This window comes from Lingula anatina, chromosome 5, assembly GCF_051362555.1.
Source record: "Lingula anatina isolate TDL-2025a chromosome 5, LinAna3.0, whole genome shotgun sequence".
Taxonomy (NCBI): domain Eukaryota; kingdom Metazoa; phylum Brachiopoda; class Lingulata; order Lingulida; family Lingulidae; genus Lingula; species Lingula anatina.
This window is the reverse complement of record NC_141771.1, coordinates 24,858,591-24,875,616: the sequence shown is the minus strand read 5'-3', so window position 1 is coordinate 24,875,616 and position 17,026 is coordinate 24,858,591. Positions and strand designations below refer to the sequence as shown.

At 38.9% G+C, this 17,026-nt stretch overlaps 2 protein-coding genes across 2 annotated transcripts; both read left to right on the top strand.

Annotated features, from left to right (window-relative positions):
• Positions 1-5,494: 5,494 nt before the first annotated feature.
• On the top strand, positions 5,495-8,140 carry LOC147761980 (uncharacterized). The gene has a single exon (XM_087014156.1). It carries the CDS (start codon positions 5,575-5,577, stop codon positions 7,789-7,791), a length of 2,217 nt encoding a protein of 738 aa, XP_086870282.1. The 5' UTR covers positions 5,495-5,574; the 3' UTR covers positions 7,792-8,140.
• Positions 8,141-12,780: 4,640 nt separating this feature from the next.
• LOC112041520 (uncharacterized) lies at positions 12,781-15,340 on the top strand. The gene has a single exon (XM_087012394.1). It carries the CDS (start codon positions 12,829-12,831, stop codon positions 15,043-15,045), a length of 2,217 nt encoding a protein of 738 aa, XP_086868520.1. The 5' UTR covers positions 12,781-12,828; the 3' UTR covers positions 15,046-15,340.
• The last annotated feature ends 1,686 nt before the right edge of the window (positions 15,341-17,026 follow it).

Sequence of the window (17,026 nt, the reverse complement as noted above, 5' to 3'; positions counted from 1 at the left end):
CTAAAAATAAAAAATAAAAATACAATATAATATGTTCTAAAGTATAATAAAATAATGATTCTTATAGATTAAAACAAATACATTGTACACTTACATAAATTGTGGAGTATATATTTTAGAAAGTCATGTACTTCTGTCTATCTCCATCAAAATCAGTGGTGTGTGTGTCCTCTCAGTACTGTAGGTGTGGTCTTTTGTCTTCATGTGTCACATGACTGAGTGACCACATTTTACATCCTAGACTGAACAGTTTTGACAATATTTTGTTGATCCCAGAACAGTCACCCCCACGTCTGGTGTATAACAGGCGTGCTCACGACGCACGCTCGTGTCTTTACAATGAACGTCGACGGTGTAACGTGTACAACAATTTTCAAAATTTTCAAATGTTTGCTCAATTTAGTTTCTAATATTCCTCCAAAAGGCAAAAGAAAGAGGTTTACAGAGTAGAAAAAAAGGGAGGGGGAAGAAGAAAGAAGAGGACAGGAAACAAAACTGACGTATGCCGTACGTCACCACAAACGTGTGAGGCAAGAGTGAAGAAAAACTGACGCAAAAGGGCAATACTTTCGTCGTGCCTTGCATTCCCTTCGTAAGTGGTGAGTGTGTGCCACGTGTACAGGAAGCAAGACAAACTCAAGAAATGAGTACAATTTCCACGACCATCGCTCCTTGCAATTAGCGTCCCTATCTGAAAGGTGAGTGTAGTCTCGGATAATACACTTTTAGTGAGTTAATCTAAATGCGTTCTGAATTATTTATTTATTTGATAGATAGATTGCTTGCATAACTCTGTTTTACTGCTTTAATTCTCTTGATTTCCCAAAACAATTCACAGCCTAGGTGGACTTCATCCGGGAAACTGGGCTCAATGTCGTCTGCTTTTTATATGAAAATTATTTAAAAATGACAAAATTGCAAACTTCTTGACACAACAGTAGCAACGAAGAATAAAAAACGCTCTCATTTTGGATTCTAAGACGTTAAAAAAGCTCAAGTGCATTTTACTTAATGAAACTACATAACGTAATGGATCGTCATCACTGCGAAAGCGTGAGTTTAGTTCATATCAATTTTCTACCCTCCACCAGGGGGCTCTCAACAACAAGAGAAATCTCGGGGTGATAGGTAATGATTCTCGTTGTGGTAAATGTTATTGACAACTCGTTTTAAAACTATTGATGTGTTGATCCACAAAGTAGCAAACTGTGACAAGCTCGATTTCCTGGTAAAAACATTTCCGTCCGTCCAGTTTTTTCCTCCAAGTCAGAAACATTTCTATATTCTTAAAACTCCTTGGAGCCAAGATATAAAACATAAAGATAACAATGCAAATGAAATATGGTAATATATCTACAAATATTTCTTTGATCAATTCAACTGTTCACATTGCATCTGCAGTCATAGTGTAACTAATACGATGAAAGGCATTCAATCTCATAGGCTAAGACAAGTGCTGAAGGGGAGATTAGAGGAGCAGAACTGTACCCATATGAGACAGATTGGAATAAATCTCTGTAGAAGGAGAAGGGGGACAGTTGGCACCTCATAGACCTCTTTAACATGTACAGCTGATTTCTTCTACTCACCTGCCCCTCCCCCCTCCACTTCTGTCTCACATTGTTTGGCTTAACGTCAATAACTTAAAAATACAAAATAATTTTAAATATTATAGGCATAGACATGTTTTATTGCCTCGTCTCCTTTGACATCTGGAGACATTACACTGCGTATTCTCACCCCCTCCTCCACAAACCTTGTTACCGAATTTACCGAAAGATTGTTCTCAGAGAAATATTCGCGAGCAAAAGAGAGGTCAAAGGGGCCATTGGTACGAACTATAATTATATGAATTACCAGAGGCAAACTTTTTTTAGTTTTTACCACAAATAAATTCAAGACTTGAACTGAACGCCAGGGGGCTTCCAATGGCTTTGGGCCTCTCGATTGCCGAGAAAATTCAGATCGTCTTTTACACGTTCCTGTGACAAGATTTCCAGGAAAATGGTTTTCTGATCTTACATCTGTTAACAATACCCTCATCATTTGGATACATTAAAGTTTAAGTTTCCGTCAAAACTGAGAAAGGACAAATTAAGGATTTTTTGAGGTGTGATATCAATTGAATATGATTCGTATATTATAATCTAGAGGAAGACATTTAACATTAATTAAATGCACTCTCTACCTGAGTTTTTCATGTAAGAGGGGAAAGACTACTTCTAGCAAATAACAGAGATCAGAATGAATGATGCATGGTTGTCACCGTCGAATTATCAGGGAAATTATGTCGACAACTTGAGAAGTATTTCAGGTGTGATATCAATTGAAAATAATTCTTATATTAAAAACAAGGGGCAGACATGGCAACATATCAAAGTTATTCCATTAAATGCACTCTCTACCTCTCTAGTTTTTCATGTCGTGGTGGGGGAAAGACTGTACTTTCTGGCAAATAACAGAGATCAGATTTCTCACATAGAAGCGTGGCAGATCTCTCTTTCTCTTTCTCTCTGTGTGTGTGTGTGAGAGAGAGAGAGAGAGAGAGAGAGAGAAAGAGAGAGAGAGAGAGACGTGTACAGTGTATCACTGATATGTCAAGCACTCAGCTACTAAGACTTTGATATCGTCCTTGTAATTGACAACATCACTTGACTGGGATGTGTTCATCAGGTGACAGCTTTAAAGTAGTATCGATAACTTATTAATATATATTTGCGTACGCATCAGTGGAACGGAAGGCGTTGTTTAGGTGCTGTGCCTTTCTGCTATAAAAATGTTTTTTTTTTTTTAAGTAGCCATTGCGCAATTCACACAGTGGTATCGGCCATAGCTCTCACATTTGGCACACGGCAAGTATTGTTTCCATCTTCAGGTACAAATGTTTTGATAAGCAATAAAATACAAAAACACATGGAATATCTTTTTCTCTTAAAAATATATGTATTTTCAATAAACATCTTAGGTACATTAAATAGTGTTAAATAAAGCAAAATTAAATTAGTTTTACGTTTTATTTTGGACTAATGACATTCAACTGCATGTTCGCTGCAGAGCACTTCCTTTGATTGACGGATACTCAAAATAACCACGATTTCTCAGGGTAACTGTAAAGCTAACACATGAAAAGGTAAAGTGAACAAGCTAGCTTTATAGTGCCCTGACATAGGCGGATAACAGAATATCACTTAAATTATGATCGTGAGGTTACACTAAAATAACGATAAAAAATGGAAATATGATCACGTGGCACACTATATATTCAATATTTCAACATATCAATACAACGTGGGACCACAGAGAAATATGTTAAGCAGTGTCGACTCAAAAGGAATTGACAAAACACCCCCACATCCCAAACCCTCACAAACACATGTACACAGACGTGCACAGTGTATGACTGATATGTCAAGCACTCAGTTAGTTTAAGCCCTAGACTTTGTTACCGTCCTGGTTATTGACAACATCAGCTGATTGAGGTGTGTTGATCGGTGACAACTTAAAATCTATCAAATATCAGATAACCCACTAAACGATATTTACACGTACACAACAGCCTTGACAGCAGTAGAGGAGGGCGGTTAGCGCACGCGTGTGTGTTGGGGGGAGGGGGGGGGGGGGGCTAATACATGTACAATGTACCATGGCAATGGCTTGGTATATAGAAACTAGGGGCTTCGATCTTTATTTTATCCTAGTTAAATTTATCCAAACACCCTTTCCAAAGATCCCATCATCTCTGTCCTCTCTCATCTCTGTCACTTTATTTAAAAACAGGTTGCATTCAGTCGACGTCTCTCTATATAACTTCTCATAAACAGTTTTATAAAGTACATTTTTTGTGTAGACCCCCCCCCCCCCCGACTGTTTAACAAAGGATCGTGGAACATGCACAACCAAGACTCCTGCTCTTTTCTTTCTCAGTGTTTAAATGAAACCTAGCACCGAATCTGAATCTTCAATATATGTTTCTATAATATATCTTCATCTATTCTAAACATTGAAAGCTTCAACTACGATTCAACTGTAGCATTATGTATTACGTCACCTATTTTCAAACCGACAACTATATAGCATAAGCGGGGTATACTAATGTTTTAATACCTATTACGATAGCTACAATACTAAGCACAAGGAAATTTTCAAGGGGGGGGGGGGGGGGGGGGGGGCAGATGTCACCGGAATGACATCCCTCACAGTATACATGTTTCACTGATATGTCAAGCAGCACTCAGCTAGGACAGTTATTAGACTTTGATACCGTCCTGGTTATTGTTAACTTCACCTGATTGGGATGTGTCGATCGGGTGACAATTTTGAAGTGGTATAGATAGACATAAAGACATTCAACTGCATGTTCGCTGCAGAGCACTTCCTTTGATTGACGGATACTCAAAATAACCACGATTTCTCAGGGTAACTGTAAAGCTAACACATGAAAAGGTAAAGTGAACAAGCTAGCTTTATAGTGCCCTGACATAGGCGGATAACAGAATATCACTTAAATTATGATCTTGAGGTTACACTAAAATAACGATAAAAAATGGAAATATGATCACGTGGCACACTATAGATTCAATATTTCAACATATCAATACAACGTGGGGCCACAGAGAAATATGTTAAGCAGTGTCGACTCAAAAGGAATTGACAAAACACCCCAACACCGCAAACCCTCACAAACACATGCACACAGACGTGTACAGTGTATTACTGATATGTCAAGTACTCAGATAGTTTAGGCTCTAGACTTCGATAACGTCCAGGTTATTGACAACATCAGCTGATTGAGGTGTGTTGATCGGTGACAACATTAAAGCAGGTCCTACTTAAGATAACCTACTAAAGGATATATACACGTACACAACAACAATGGCAGTACGAGAGCGTGACGGTACCTGTGTGTTTGTGTGTGTGTGTGTCGGGGGGGGGGGGCGTTGTACATGTACGACGGCTCGGTGTATAGATGCTAGGGGCTTTAATCTTTATTTCGGCCCAGTTTAAAGTCCAAGCAGCCTTTCTAATGCCCTTAACACTTTGTTACTCTGTGTAAAAACAGGTTGCATTCAGTCAACTTCTCTCTATCTAATTGCTCATACACCGATTTAGAAAGTGCATTTTGGTGTGCAACAAGGATGCCCACGTCCCCGCTATTTGACAATGGGTCATGGTAAATGTACAGCCCAGACTCCTAAATGGAAGCATTCTAAAAATTGTAAGCTTCAACTACGATTTAACTCATTTCGTTACCTACAAAGCTAACACCAAGGGATATACGGTGGGGGGGGGGGGGGGGGGGGGGGGGGGCATAACACCGAAATGACACCCATCAAAGTGTTTAACTGATATGTCAAACACTCAGCTAGTTCAGGCTTTAGACTTTAGACTTTGATACCGACCTGGTTATTGACAACATCACCTGATGATGGTGTGTTGATCGGGTGACAAATTTGAAGTAGTATAGATAACTTATTAAATGGTAAATAAAGCATACGCAACGGCCTTAGCAGCAGTAGAGCGGGGCGCTCGGCATGTAGGGGGCGGGGCGCTGTGCCCACTCTGGGCGCCTATACCATGGCAGTGGCTTCGAGAGATATGTGTAGCGTCTTCAGTGAGAACTTTTTAACGTGCCATATATGTCTGGAGGAATATAAAGACCCGAGAGTGCTCCCCTGTTACCACACGTTCTGTCTGGAATGTATTGCTGACCATGCAGCCAAGAATGGTGTCCAGAACAAGTTCTCCTGTCCCGTGTGTCGCCAAGAGGCCCCCGTTCCACCAGGTGGGTTAGAAACTCTAGTGAAAAACTTCTTCTTAAGAAAAGTAACTGATTTCATGAAAGGCCAGAAAACGCCCGAGGGGAGACTTTGTGAGTATTGTAACCATAAAGAGGCCACTTTTATGTGCAAAGTTTGCCCAGAAAGCAACCAACTATGCGCTACATGTCGTGATGTTCACGACAAAATTCCATATTGCAAGGGACATTTGATTGTACCTCTGTCACAAGTAGATCCGTCAGCTAACCCAGTTAGTATACGAGAACAATTACGTCACGTATTAGATAAAGCTCAATACTGCGACAAACACGACGGAGAACCGCTGGCATTCTATTGTGATAATGATGACACTATTATATGCAGGGAATGTATTGTAGAAGTCCACAGCAAACACGATTTTAGAAAATTGGGGGATGTGGTGAAACTTCAACGAGATCTAATACAAGAAAAACTGAGATGTCTCCCTACTGAGAAATTATCTCGTTTTGAAAAAGCAGAAAAGGTTATTGTACAAACGGAAGAGAGACTGACAGTTAATCAGAAAAAGGTTCTTCGTTTGGTGGATTCGCAAAAAATAGCTGTGACAAAGGAGATAAAAGAAAACAGTAAAACTTTTGAAAGAGAAATCAAAGATTATTATCAAAAAATAGAGAAGGACGTACGTCAGCAGACCGACGCGTATTTGACCACTGTCAAACAACATTTGGAAACTTATGAAACAAAAGTACAGTCAGAATACATCGAAATGCAGAAAGTTATAGATGACAAAATCAACGAAATAACGGCAGAAGTTAAGGCACTCACCTCCACGCAGATGAAGACTTTAGAAGCTGAAAGGGACAAACAAGAAATGAACAAGATTTCCATTCAGAGCATTTGTGATTTCGCTCAGCAGCTCACAGACACCGGTTCTGACATCGAGGTCATGACCCACTCTAAAAAACTCCAAACTAGAATTCAGGAGTTACAGACAGTAGAACCAGTCTTTGATACCAAGATCACCGACATAACATTTACACCAGGGCAAACAAAAATGGACGTTGTCCTACAGTTACCTAAAATCCCTGAACCACGGCCGCTGTCCGTCAAAAAAGGGTCCATTACGGCCAAAACATACCGGGGTCCCTTGGATGCATATTTTGGAAGTTTAAAACAAAAGAGAGCGAACTATCCTGCGCTGAAGGAATTTGTGAAGGTAACCTGGCTTGATAAGCCGGAGCGGAATATTTGTTTTAACGTGGGGGATACACCGTGGGATATCCAGTGCACAGATTATGGTTGTATTTTAGTTTTACATAGTGATTACATTTCTAGTGATACAGTGTCCGTATTCTCCAGCGCAGGTCAATGTATACGTGATATCAGTATAGTGGGAAGGGTGAGGTGTATCACTACAGTCAGTAACGATAGATTCGTGGTCACATGTGAGGATAAATACTGTAGACTGTATTCAACATCAGGTCAGGTTATCCGATGTTTTGGTCAGGGTGATATGTCTGACCCCTGGGGTGTCACTGTGGACCGTACAGAGGGTAAGGTGTACGTGTGTGATAGTGGTGCACAGTGCATCTGTGTGTACGACATGCTATCTTTTCAACTTGTAAACAGAATTCCTATCCCAATGTGCAGTAAAGGCACACTGCGCTGTGTATACCACCAAGGAATCAATGCAATCATAGTCAGCGACAACAGGGCCCACTGTGTGTATGCAGTGACACCCCAGGGTGACGTCATGTTCCAATACGGAACACGAGGTCAGAGTGAAAGTGCAGACGGACATCTGAGTAAGCCAGATGGAGTATGCGTAGATAAGTTTGGACACACATTCATAGCTGACTGCGGTAATCACAGGGTGGTTGTCCTTGGTTCAGACGGAAGGTTTTTACGTAACATTTTGACCAACAGTGACGACATTGAGTATCCTTCATCAGTTGATGTCAACAGTAACGGGGATCTAGTTGTTGGAACTCTCGTCGGCGGAATATCCACGTATAAGTATATAGATTACAAATGACACACGATTTTGCACTGTGATAATGTGATAATGTGATAATGTGTGAATTGTGATTAATATCACTGAAGAAAGTGTAATTGACAGAGCTTACAACTCGTTGGCACTATATTTGTTGTATATAGTTATTGAAACTGTGTCGAAGTTCTAAATGGATTAGATGCATGGTATAATCAATTTTATCACTTTAATTAAGTAATTCTATTAATTGCAGACAAACGTATTATTTTTTTATTAGTCGATACTTTCTTCACTTATAGAGCTTAAATGTTAACAGTGGACTTTTATTTTGGCCTAAATATGAAAAAAGTTTCAAACTTTTAATTTTCATGTCCATGTTAACCTTTTTTTTTACAGACATTAATGATGTGTATTGAATGCACAAATAATGATAAAGATGGTGTTTTGCTGTTTACAATAAACAACTTGATGTCTTAGAACTAAAATCAAATGAGTCCTGATGACCTTAATTCCTTTATTTTTATTATTTTGATAATAGGCTCAGTTTTGTAACATGTACATAAACGCGGTCGACAACAGAACATCTTTCTTTCAGTGGTCGTTGCTATTTTAATTTCGACTGTGAAGTCGCTTCTGGCATTATTTAACAAACAGTGTCCAGCTTTTGACGGACTACGAAGAATATAGTACCCAGTGAGAGGATGTAGCAGACCCCCCTACCCCGCTTCTTCTCACTGGTCTCTGTTCTTCGTATTCCCCACTGGACAGGATTCAAAATCAGGATCCTAAAAGGGGGGGGGGGGTCGTGAGAGGGAGGGGTATGAGCTATATTTTGGCTAATAGCCATTGTATGGAAATGGTTTCTGAAAAAAAAGGAAAATATTTTGAAATTAAATACACCGAGGAGTAGCCTTATTTTCACCGAACGCGGTTTACTTGCAGTATAACGTGGCACCATACCCAGTAAGATGTTGGCTTACCGATATTACTTAACGATATTCATATCCTTTATCTTTTATATCTTTTATATCTCCAGATTATAACTTATCATTAAAATAAAAGCATAAATATATAACGTCAGGGGATTCCCCTACTTCCTGCTGTTATGACTGACGTGGCTAAAAATAACTGTGGTAAGCTCCTTATTGCTTTCCCACGGCCACTACGCACGTGCATGTTTATAGCATGCTAATTCAAACACACTGCCGCCCATGAATGTGCGAGGTTACGAAAAAAGGGAAATTTATGCTCACAAAGCTCCATTTTACATGTACATTTCATTCAGAATAAACATCAGTTTTGTTAAAATGTATATTATTGTATTAAATACAGAAAGGTGCGTACATGTACCTGTAGTGGATGACACCGTTACGCATGCCTGTACTCCCTTAACGATTATTAAATGATTCCGTTATAGACGGTATGTACCTATATCTAACGACAAGAAAATCCATTTCGACAATCGTTTAAGCGCTATTTACTCAAAGTTGGTACATTTTCCGTGGTTAGAAACATCTTATGGCAATAGTTTTACTGATTATCTGCATTCTCAGTGAAAATTGTCTGGTCCTATGAATCTTTAGCAGAAGTGCTTTTCTAGAAGTGCTTTCCCTTATCAGGCCAGGGACTATTGGTGCGCCAAACCTGGAAAAAAAACCTGCTGATCTGTATACCAACATATCACACAAAGGGTGCGTCAACTGAAAGCCCAGGCCAGCAATAAGTGCACGAGTTCTGCATGCAGAAACACACAGAAAACCACTTGTTAATACATCAAACCAACTTTGGCCAATAAAGTAATGTTTATACTGACTAAGGTTGATGAAAACTCTTCTCTTCGCCACGTCTACTCTCTGCCATCACAAGTAATGAAACGAGGCTTACTGTCCAGCGAGCGAAAAGAGTCGGTGAAAGGGGTCAGTCAGACACTTGCCCCCGGTAATTTGACTCTAATTTAGAGTCAGATTGACTCCATGAGAGCCAAGGGGTGATTGACTCTGATAGTTTTTCAGGTGGGACGCCACAGATTTAAATATTCAACGCAGTGCTCTTAGCGCATGCGTGGTACATGAACTTCCTAATGTGCAGGTCCGACAGTACCTGAGTAAAGAGCGGGAACATTTGTTGGATCCAGCGATTCCTCCAGCAGACGACACTCAGGTGGACTACATCCGAGAACAGAGCACGACGTCGTCTGCTTTTTAAATGAAAATGAAAAAAAAAAAAAAAGAACGCCATTGCATAATTCTTGAAACATATTTAAAAATAGCATAAAAATGTAATAAAATGAAAATTAAAAAAAAAATAAATGACACACACAGTTTGAATACTATAACATGAAAATATGAAGAGTAATATTCCTGGTTAACGAAAAGCTCTAAATATGATCAATGTTTATCATAATATGCATGTATCTATTTTATCACTGTTTTGTTCTATGGAGTCCTATTACAATATTCTTGGTGAGCGCGGTTCTTATTTTAGTTCATGTTTATATTCTTTGTTCTAAATATACTCACCGACACGTCTTCAAATCCACTCGTTTGAAATTGTGTTAAATTCGACTTCACATTTTTCATTGTTTTTACGTCAAGTTTTCCTGGTTGATTTATTTTGCAACCTTTATGAAATGGGATAGTCTCTTTAAAGGGATAACAACTGTTCGTATGATATCCATATTTCATAATAAATACATTTCAAACAACTCATAGGGATGTAATATATTCTATTTTACCTCAAAAACGGCAGTTATAGCTATTATCCTGATATCTGAGCTTGTCATGAGAAAACGTGACCTGCATTGATGGCTATACTTTTTAGAAAAAAATCCAGGGACTAAATTTGAATGTAGAAGCATGGGAAAATTGTTGTTTACCCTAGGAAAATTCCCTTTAGTGGCCAAATTGAACATTTGTTATCCCATTAATAGAAACATGCAACTAGAAGTTAAAGACTTGCGCTTTTTTAATGATTCAACAGATATATTGATAGAGCAAAATATGGATAGGGTCATACATGACGTAAGTTGCAAAAAGGGGAACGGAGGTCGCATTTGGTACATCTGGTTTGGGTTTTTGTAAGAAGTTCAAAAATTTGTAAAATGTTATTATTAAGTGATAATTGTATATGGAAATTTTATTTCTTTCGGTCTAGAAAACAATTTTAACTTACTCGCGAATTTCCAACAGACAAACAGTGAACACATGTACACACACACATGCACACAGACTATTCTTAGAGAAATATTCGCAAGCAAAAGAGAGGTCAAAGGGGCCATTGGTACAAACTATATTTATATGAATTACCAGAGGCAAACTTTTCTTAGTTTTTACCACAAATCAATTCATTAAAGACTTGAACTGAACGCCAGGGGGCTTCCAATGGCTTCGGACCTCCCGATTACTAAGAACATTCAAACCGCTTTATATACGTTCCTCTGACAAAATTTCCAGGAAAATGGTTTGCATGCGTCCTAGTTGATTAGAATATCCTCCCTTTTGTATAAGAAGAGATTTAACATTTCAACGAAACTGGTACAGGTAAACGGTTAGATAGGAAGATCTCGCAGCGTGTTAACGATTGATAATGATTCTGATAATTTCAATCAGAGGCATAATTGAGAGTGTTTCAAGTTAATTTCATTTCATTCACACTCTACCTGTGTTTTCCATGTGAGCCGCGAAGGGGGAAGGATTGTTACTCTTGCAAAGGAAGGAGATCAAATTTCTTACCTGGAGTCGAAGCAGATACTGTATATTTTTAGCTCTCTCTCTCTCCTAGGAGCTAAACGTGCTTAGGGGCTAAATGCGTTGAAAAAATGAGACATAAAAGGCACTTAAAATATGTTTAGGAGTTAAAGAAATGCTTTTACACAGTATTCGATATATGTTAATCGCGAAATATCTGAAATGCACTATTTTCTATTAGTGGAAATAACGTTAATTTGGTTCCGTTGAACCTCAAAATGCACCAGGTTATCAATTTGGTTGATAAAAAAAATATATGGCAAATGAAAATAATAGATTTATCGAAATACCTTTAAAATGTTCTTGTCAAATATATTTAACCGTGAAGCTACAGAACTGATCCAAAGAACCAATATTAGTTTCTGAATAATCTATTCATAGGTTGTCTTATTTATGTGTCCCTATAACGTACACATAATCGACTATAAAAGTGTCAACCCTACTGAACCAATACTTTGGGGGAGATAAATGACTGTGGAATGGTATGCTCCTTGCATCATTTTATTAACATCAAATTAAAACAAAAAGGCCATGGTACAGCGGTTTTATACTCATTAGTCACATTATAAATAGACCAGGCATTATAACTTTGATTACTCTGATTCAGGGGGTGACACTTGTTTTGTTCATAGTGTGTAGCAAAAGGGCTCAAGGATGGTTGTTTCATCCTCATAACAATGTATTTCTGGGAAAAAAAAAACAGAACAGTTATGTGAATTGTCAAGTTAAAACCTGCAGTCACCCCTGAAGTTACCTCTTGCAAATGGAGTGAGATATCAGATGGTAATGTAATAGTAAATTAAGGATCATTAATAAATGACAGCATTCATTTATATATTGCATTTCTATGACATAAAGTGAAATGATTCATCCATAATAAAAGTAACTTTTATTCCTGTTTTCATGCTACGATGGTTGGTCAAGCCACAATCCTATTTGGCAATTAACACACACACACACACACACACACACACACACACACAGACAGGAACACCGCTGCTAGCACCATATTACTGATAAATTACGCTGTACTTTGATATCACCCTGACTGTTATGTGTATAAATAACTTTATCAAACAATACATCAGAGTTATTAACATGCGCCATGGCCTTGGTATATCATAATAGGATTGGGTCGTTCTGGCTTTGTAGACTTTGACACCGTCCTCGTTATTGACAACATCACCTGATTGTTGACAAATTTGAAGCAGTATACACACATGTAGCCAATGAAATGATATATAAAGCGTACAACGGTTTTGGCAGCAGTAGAGAGCGGCAGCAGGCATGTAGGGGGCGAGGAGCTGTGCCCACTCTGGGCTCTAATTTACCAATGGCAATGGTTTCGAAAGAGATGTGCAGCGTCTTCGGTGAGAACTTTCTTACGTGTCATATGTGTCTTGGAGAATATAAAGACCCGAGAGTGCTCCCCTGTTACCACACATTCTGTCTGAAATGCATTGCTGACAATGCAGCCAATAATGATGTCCAGTACAAGTTCTTTTGTCCTGTGTGTCGCCAAGAGGCCCCCGTACCACCAGGTGGGTTAGAAACTCTTGTGAAAAACTTCTTCCTAAGAAAAGTAACTGATTTCATGAAAGATCAGAAAGCGCCAGAGCGGAGACATTGTGAGTATTGTAAGCATAAAGAGGCCACTTTGCTGTGCCAAGGATGTCCAAAAACCAACCATCTGTGCGCTACATGCCGTGAATTGCATGACAGCATCCCCGCATTAAATGGACATCACTTTGTACCTCTGACACAAGTCGATTACTCAGTTAACCCAGCTAGCGTGCGAGAACAATTGCGACAAGTATTAGATAAAACTCAGTTCTGCGACAAACACGACGGCGAGTTGTTGACATTCTATTGTGAAGAGGATGACACCGTGGCATGTAGAGATTGTATTTTGGAAACGCACAGTAAACATGACTTTAAAAAAATTGGAGATGTTGTGAAAGTTCAACGGAAATTGATACAAGAAAAACTGAGATGTCTCCCAAGTGCAAAGTCGTCTCATTTTGAAAGGGCAAAGCAAGCCATTGTACGAACGGAAGAGCGGCTGACAGAAAATATCTCAAAGGTACTTCGTTTGGTGGATTCTCAAAGATTAGCTTTGACGAAGGAGTTAATGGAAAACAGTGAAACTATTGGAAGAGAACTAAGCACTTATTATCAACAAGTAGAGAAAGACGTACGTCAACAGATCGACACGTATTTAACAAGTCTGAAACACCATTTGGAAACGTACCAAACAAAAGTACAGTCAGATTACATCAAAATGCAGAAAGCTATAAGTGACAAAAGCAACGAAATAATGACAGAAGTTATTTCACTCACCTCCACGCAGATGAAGACTTTAGAAGCTGAAAAGGACAAGCAACGAGTAAACAAGATTCCCATCCAGAGCATTCGTGATTTCTCTCAGCAGCTCACAGACACCGGTTCTGACATCGAGGTCATGACCCACTCTAAAAAACTCCAAACTAGAATTCAGGAGTTAGAGACATTAGAACCAGTCTTTGATATCAAGATCACCGACATAACATTTATACCAGGACAAACAAAAATGGACGTTGTGCTACAGTTTCCTAAAATCCCTGAACCACGACCGCTGTCCATCAAAACGGGGTCCATTACGGCCAAAACATACCGGGGTCCCTTAGATGCATCTTTTAGAAGTTTAAAACAAGAGAGAGCTCACTGTCAAGACCTGACTGAATTTCAGAAGGTCACAAGTAAGGTAACATGGCTTGGCAAGCCAGAGCGGAAAATTCGTTTTAATGTTAAGAGCTGGCCACTGTGGGGCATCCAATGCACTGATGACGGTTGTATTTTAGTTTTACATAGCGTTACATTGTCCGTATTCTCCAGCACAGGTAAATTTAATCGTAATATCAGTATAGAGGGAGGGGCGAGATGTATCACTACAGTCAGTAACGATAGATTCGTGGTCACATGCAGAGATAAATGTTGTAGACTTTATTCAACATCAGGTCAAGTTATCCGACGTTTTGGTCAAGGTGATATGTCTGACCCCTGGGGTTTCACTGTGGACCGTACAAAGGGTAAGGCATACGTGTGTGATAGAGGTGCAAAGTACATCTGTGTGTACAACATGACATCATTTCAACTTATATACAGAATTCCTATCCCAATGTGCAGTAATGACCCACTGCGCTGTGCATACCACCACATCATCAATGCAATCATAGTCAGTGACTACTGGGCCCACTGTGTGTATGCAGTGACACCCCAGGGTGACGTCATTTTCCAATACGGAACACGAGGTCATAGTGGAAGTGGAGACAGACAACTGTGGAATCCAGATGGATTGTGCGTAGATAAGTTTGGACACATATTCATAGCTGACCGTGATAATGACAGGATTGTTGTCCTCGGTTCAGACGGAAGATTTCTACGTAACATTTTGACAAAGAGTGACAAAATTGAACTTCCTATATCAGTCGCTGTCAACAGTAACGGGGAGCTTGTTGTTGGAACCGCCGGTGGAGAAATATCCACGTATAAGTATATTGCTCAGAAATGATTGGACACTTTGATGATGTTTGAATTGTGATTACTTTCACTGAGTAAAATGTAATGAGCACACAACAACCATACCTTAGAAGAAACCGGAACCTTGTTCGTTTAATATTCATAATGAAAGTATATATGTTATTTTTAGTTAATTTAACTAGTGCATATAATCATTTTCTTTTATTTTCATGTGAATAATTATTATAGGGATACAGTTGATATATCTTTTAGCAAGAATTATGAAGATAAGACATGGTTGGTTATTGGTACTACTCTAAAATGTAATAAAATCAATTGAGTCTTGATTATGCTAATTGTTACTATTATTAGGATTCCCCATAGGGGAATACTATTGTTTTTGGTATTATTAGGATTCCCCATAGGGGAATACTATTGTTTTTGGTAGTATTATTATTCTTTCCGCGCGTTTTTTTTCGCAAAAAATCTGAAATAATTATCATAGGTAGCCTATGGTCAGAATATGCCACAAAACCAGTTTCAGTGACCTTGACGTACTTTTCAAGGTCACAGGGGCTTTTAAAGGCAAAAATTGTAAAATTTGAAATTGCCATTAGGCCTAAAGTATAAGCCATATGGCTAAGAGCCTTATGGCCAGTGATACTGAGGTAAATCTACAGATAATGACCTACTTTTATGCAAGTTGGTCAAGGTCAAGGTCGCTAATGGGCAAACGGGCTCAAAAACGGTTTGTTTCCCAGATCTCAAGAACCGGAAGGCCCAGAGCCCCGATCATAGTGGCAAATGATGCCCTATATATATATCTAAGGTTAACCGTAATTTGGTAGCGACTGCTTAATTACTTTTTTTAATATAGATTTTTAAATATTTATGACATTGCAGAAATCTTGAGTTTGGCAATTTCTCCATGAAACACTGGTTTTTGGTCATAGCATGCTATAGTAAACTACCCCAAACATATGCCCAAAAACCCCAAATCAAATGTCAAATTTGACCTTGACCCTCATTTTCAAGGTCATTGGGCTATTTCATGAAGAAATATTGAAGAGGGCTAAAAGTGATGTTTTGTTGACCCCCCCAACCCGAATTCGCATATGCCCTTTCAGAATATGGGGTCAAATTTAACCCATGACCTTCACATGACCTTGTAAGAGCATTTCCACACCTATTTTGCAGGGGAATCCTCCGCCACTGGCTTCAGCCGGTTGCAGTCTAGTTATTATTCTTTCCGCGCGTTTTTTTTCGCAAAAAATCTGAAATAATTTACATAGGTAGCCTATGATAAGAATATGCTATAGACCCAGTTTTAGTGACCTTGACCTACTTTTCAAGGTCACAGGAGCTTTTAAAGGCAAATATTGTAAAATTTGAAATTGCCATTAGGCCTAAAGTATAAGCCATATGGCCAAGGGCCTTATGGCCAATGATACTGAGCCAAATCCACAGATAATGACCTACTTTTATACAAGTAGGTCAAGGTCAAGGTCGCTAATGGCCAAACGGGCTCAAAAAAGGTTTGTTTCCGAGATCTCAAAAACCGGAAGGCCCAGAGCCCCGATCATAGTAGCAAATGATGCCCTATATATTTATCTAAGGTTAGCCGTACATTGGTAGCGACTGCCTAATTACTTTTTTTAATATAGATTTTAAAATATTTATAACATTGCAGAAATCTTGAGTTTGGCAATTTCTCCATGAAACACTGGTTTTTGGTCATAGCATGCTATAGTAAACTACCCCAAACATATACCCAAAACCCCCAAATCAAATGTCAAATTTGACCTTGACCCTCATTTTCAAGGTCATTTGGCTATTTCATGGCGAAATATTGAAGTGAGCTAAAAGGGATGTTTTGTTGACCCCCACCCCCAATTCGCACATGCTCTTTCAGAATATGGGGTCAAATTTAACCCATGACCTTCACATGACCTTGTAAGAGCCTTTCCACACCTATTTTGCAGGGGAATCCTCCGCCACTGGCTTAAGCCAGTTGCAGTCTAGTTATTATTATT

What these genes read in the sequence shown, in the direction of transcription:
- LOC112041520 (XM_087012394.1), top strand. Translation starts at nt 12,829, where the DNA reads ATGGCAATGGTTTCGAAAGAGATGTGCAGCGTCTTCGGTGAGAACTTT.
- LOC147761980 (XM_087014156.1), top strand. Translation starts at nt 5,575, where the DNA reads ATGGCAGTGGCTTCGAGAGATATGTGTAGCGTCTTCAGTGAGAACTTT.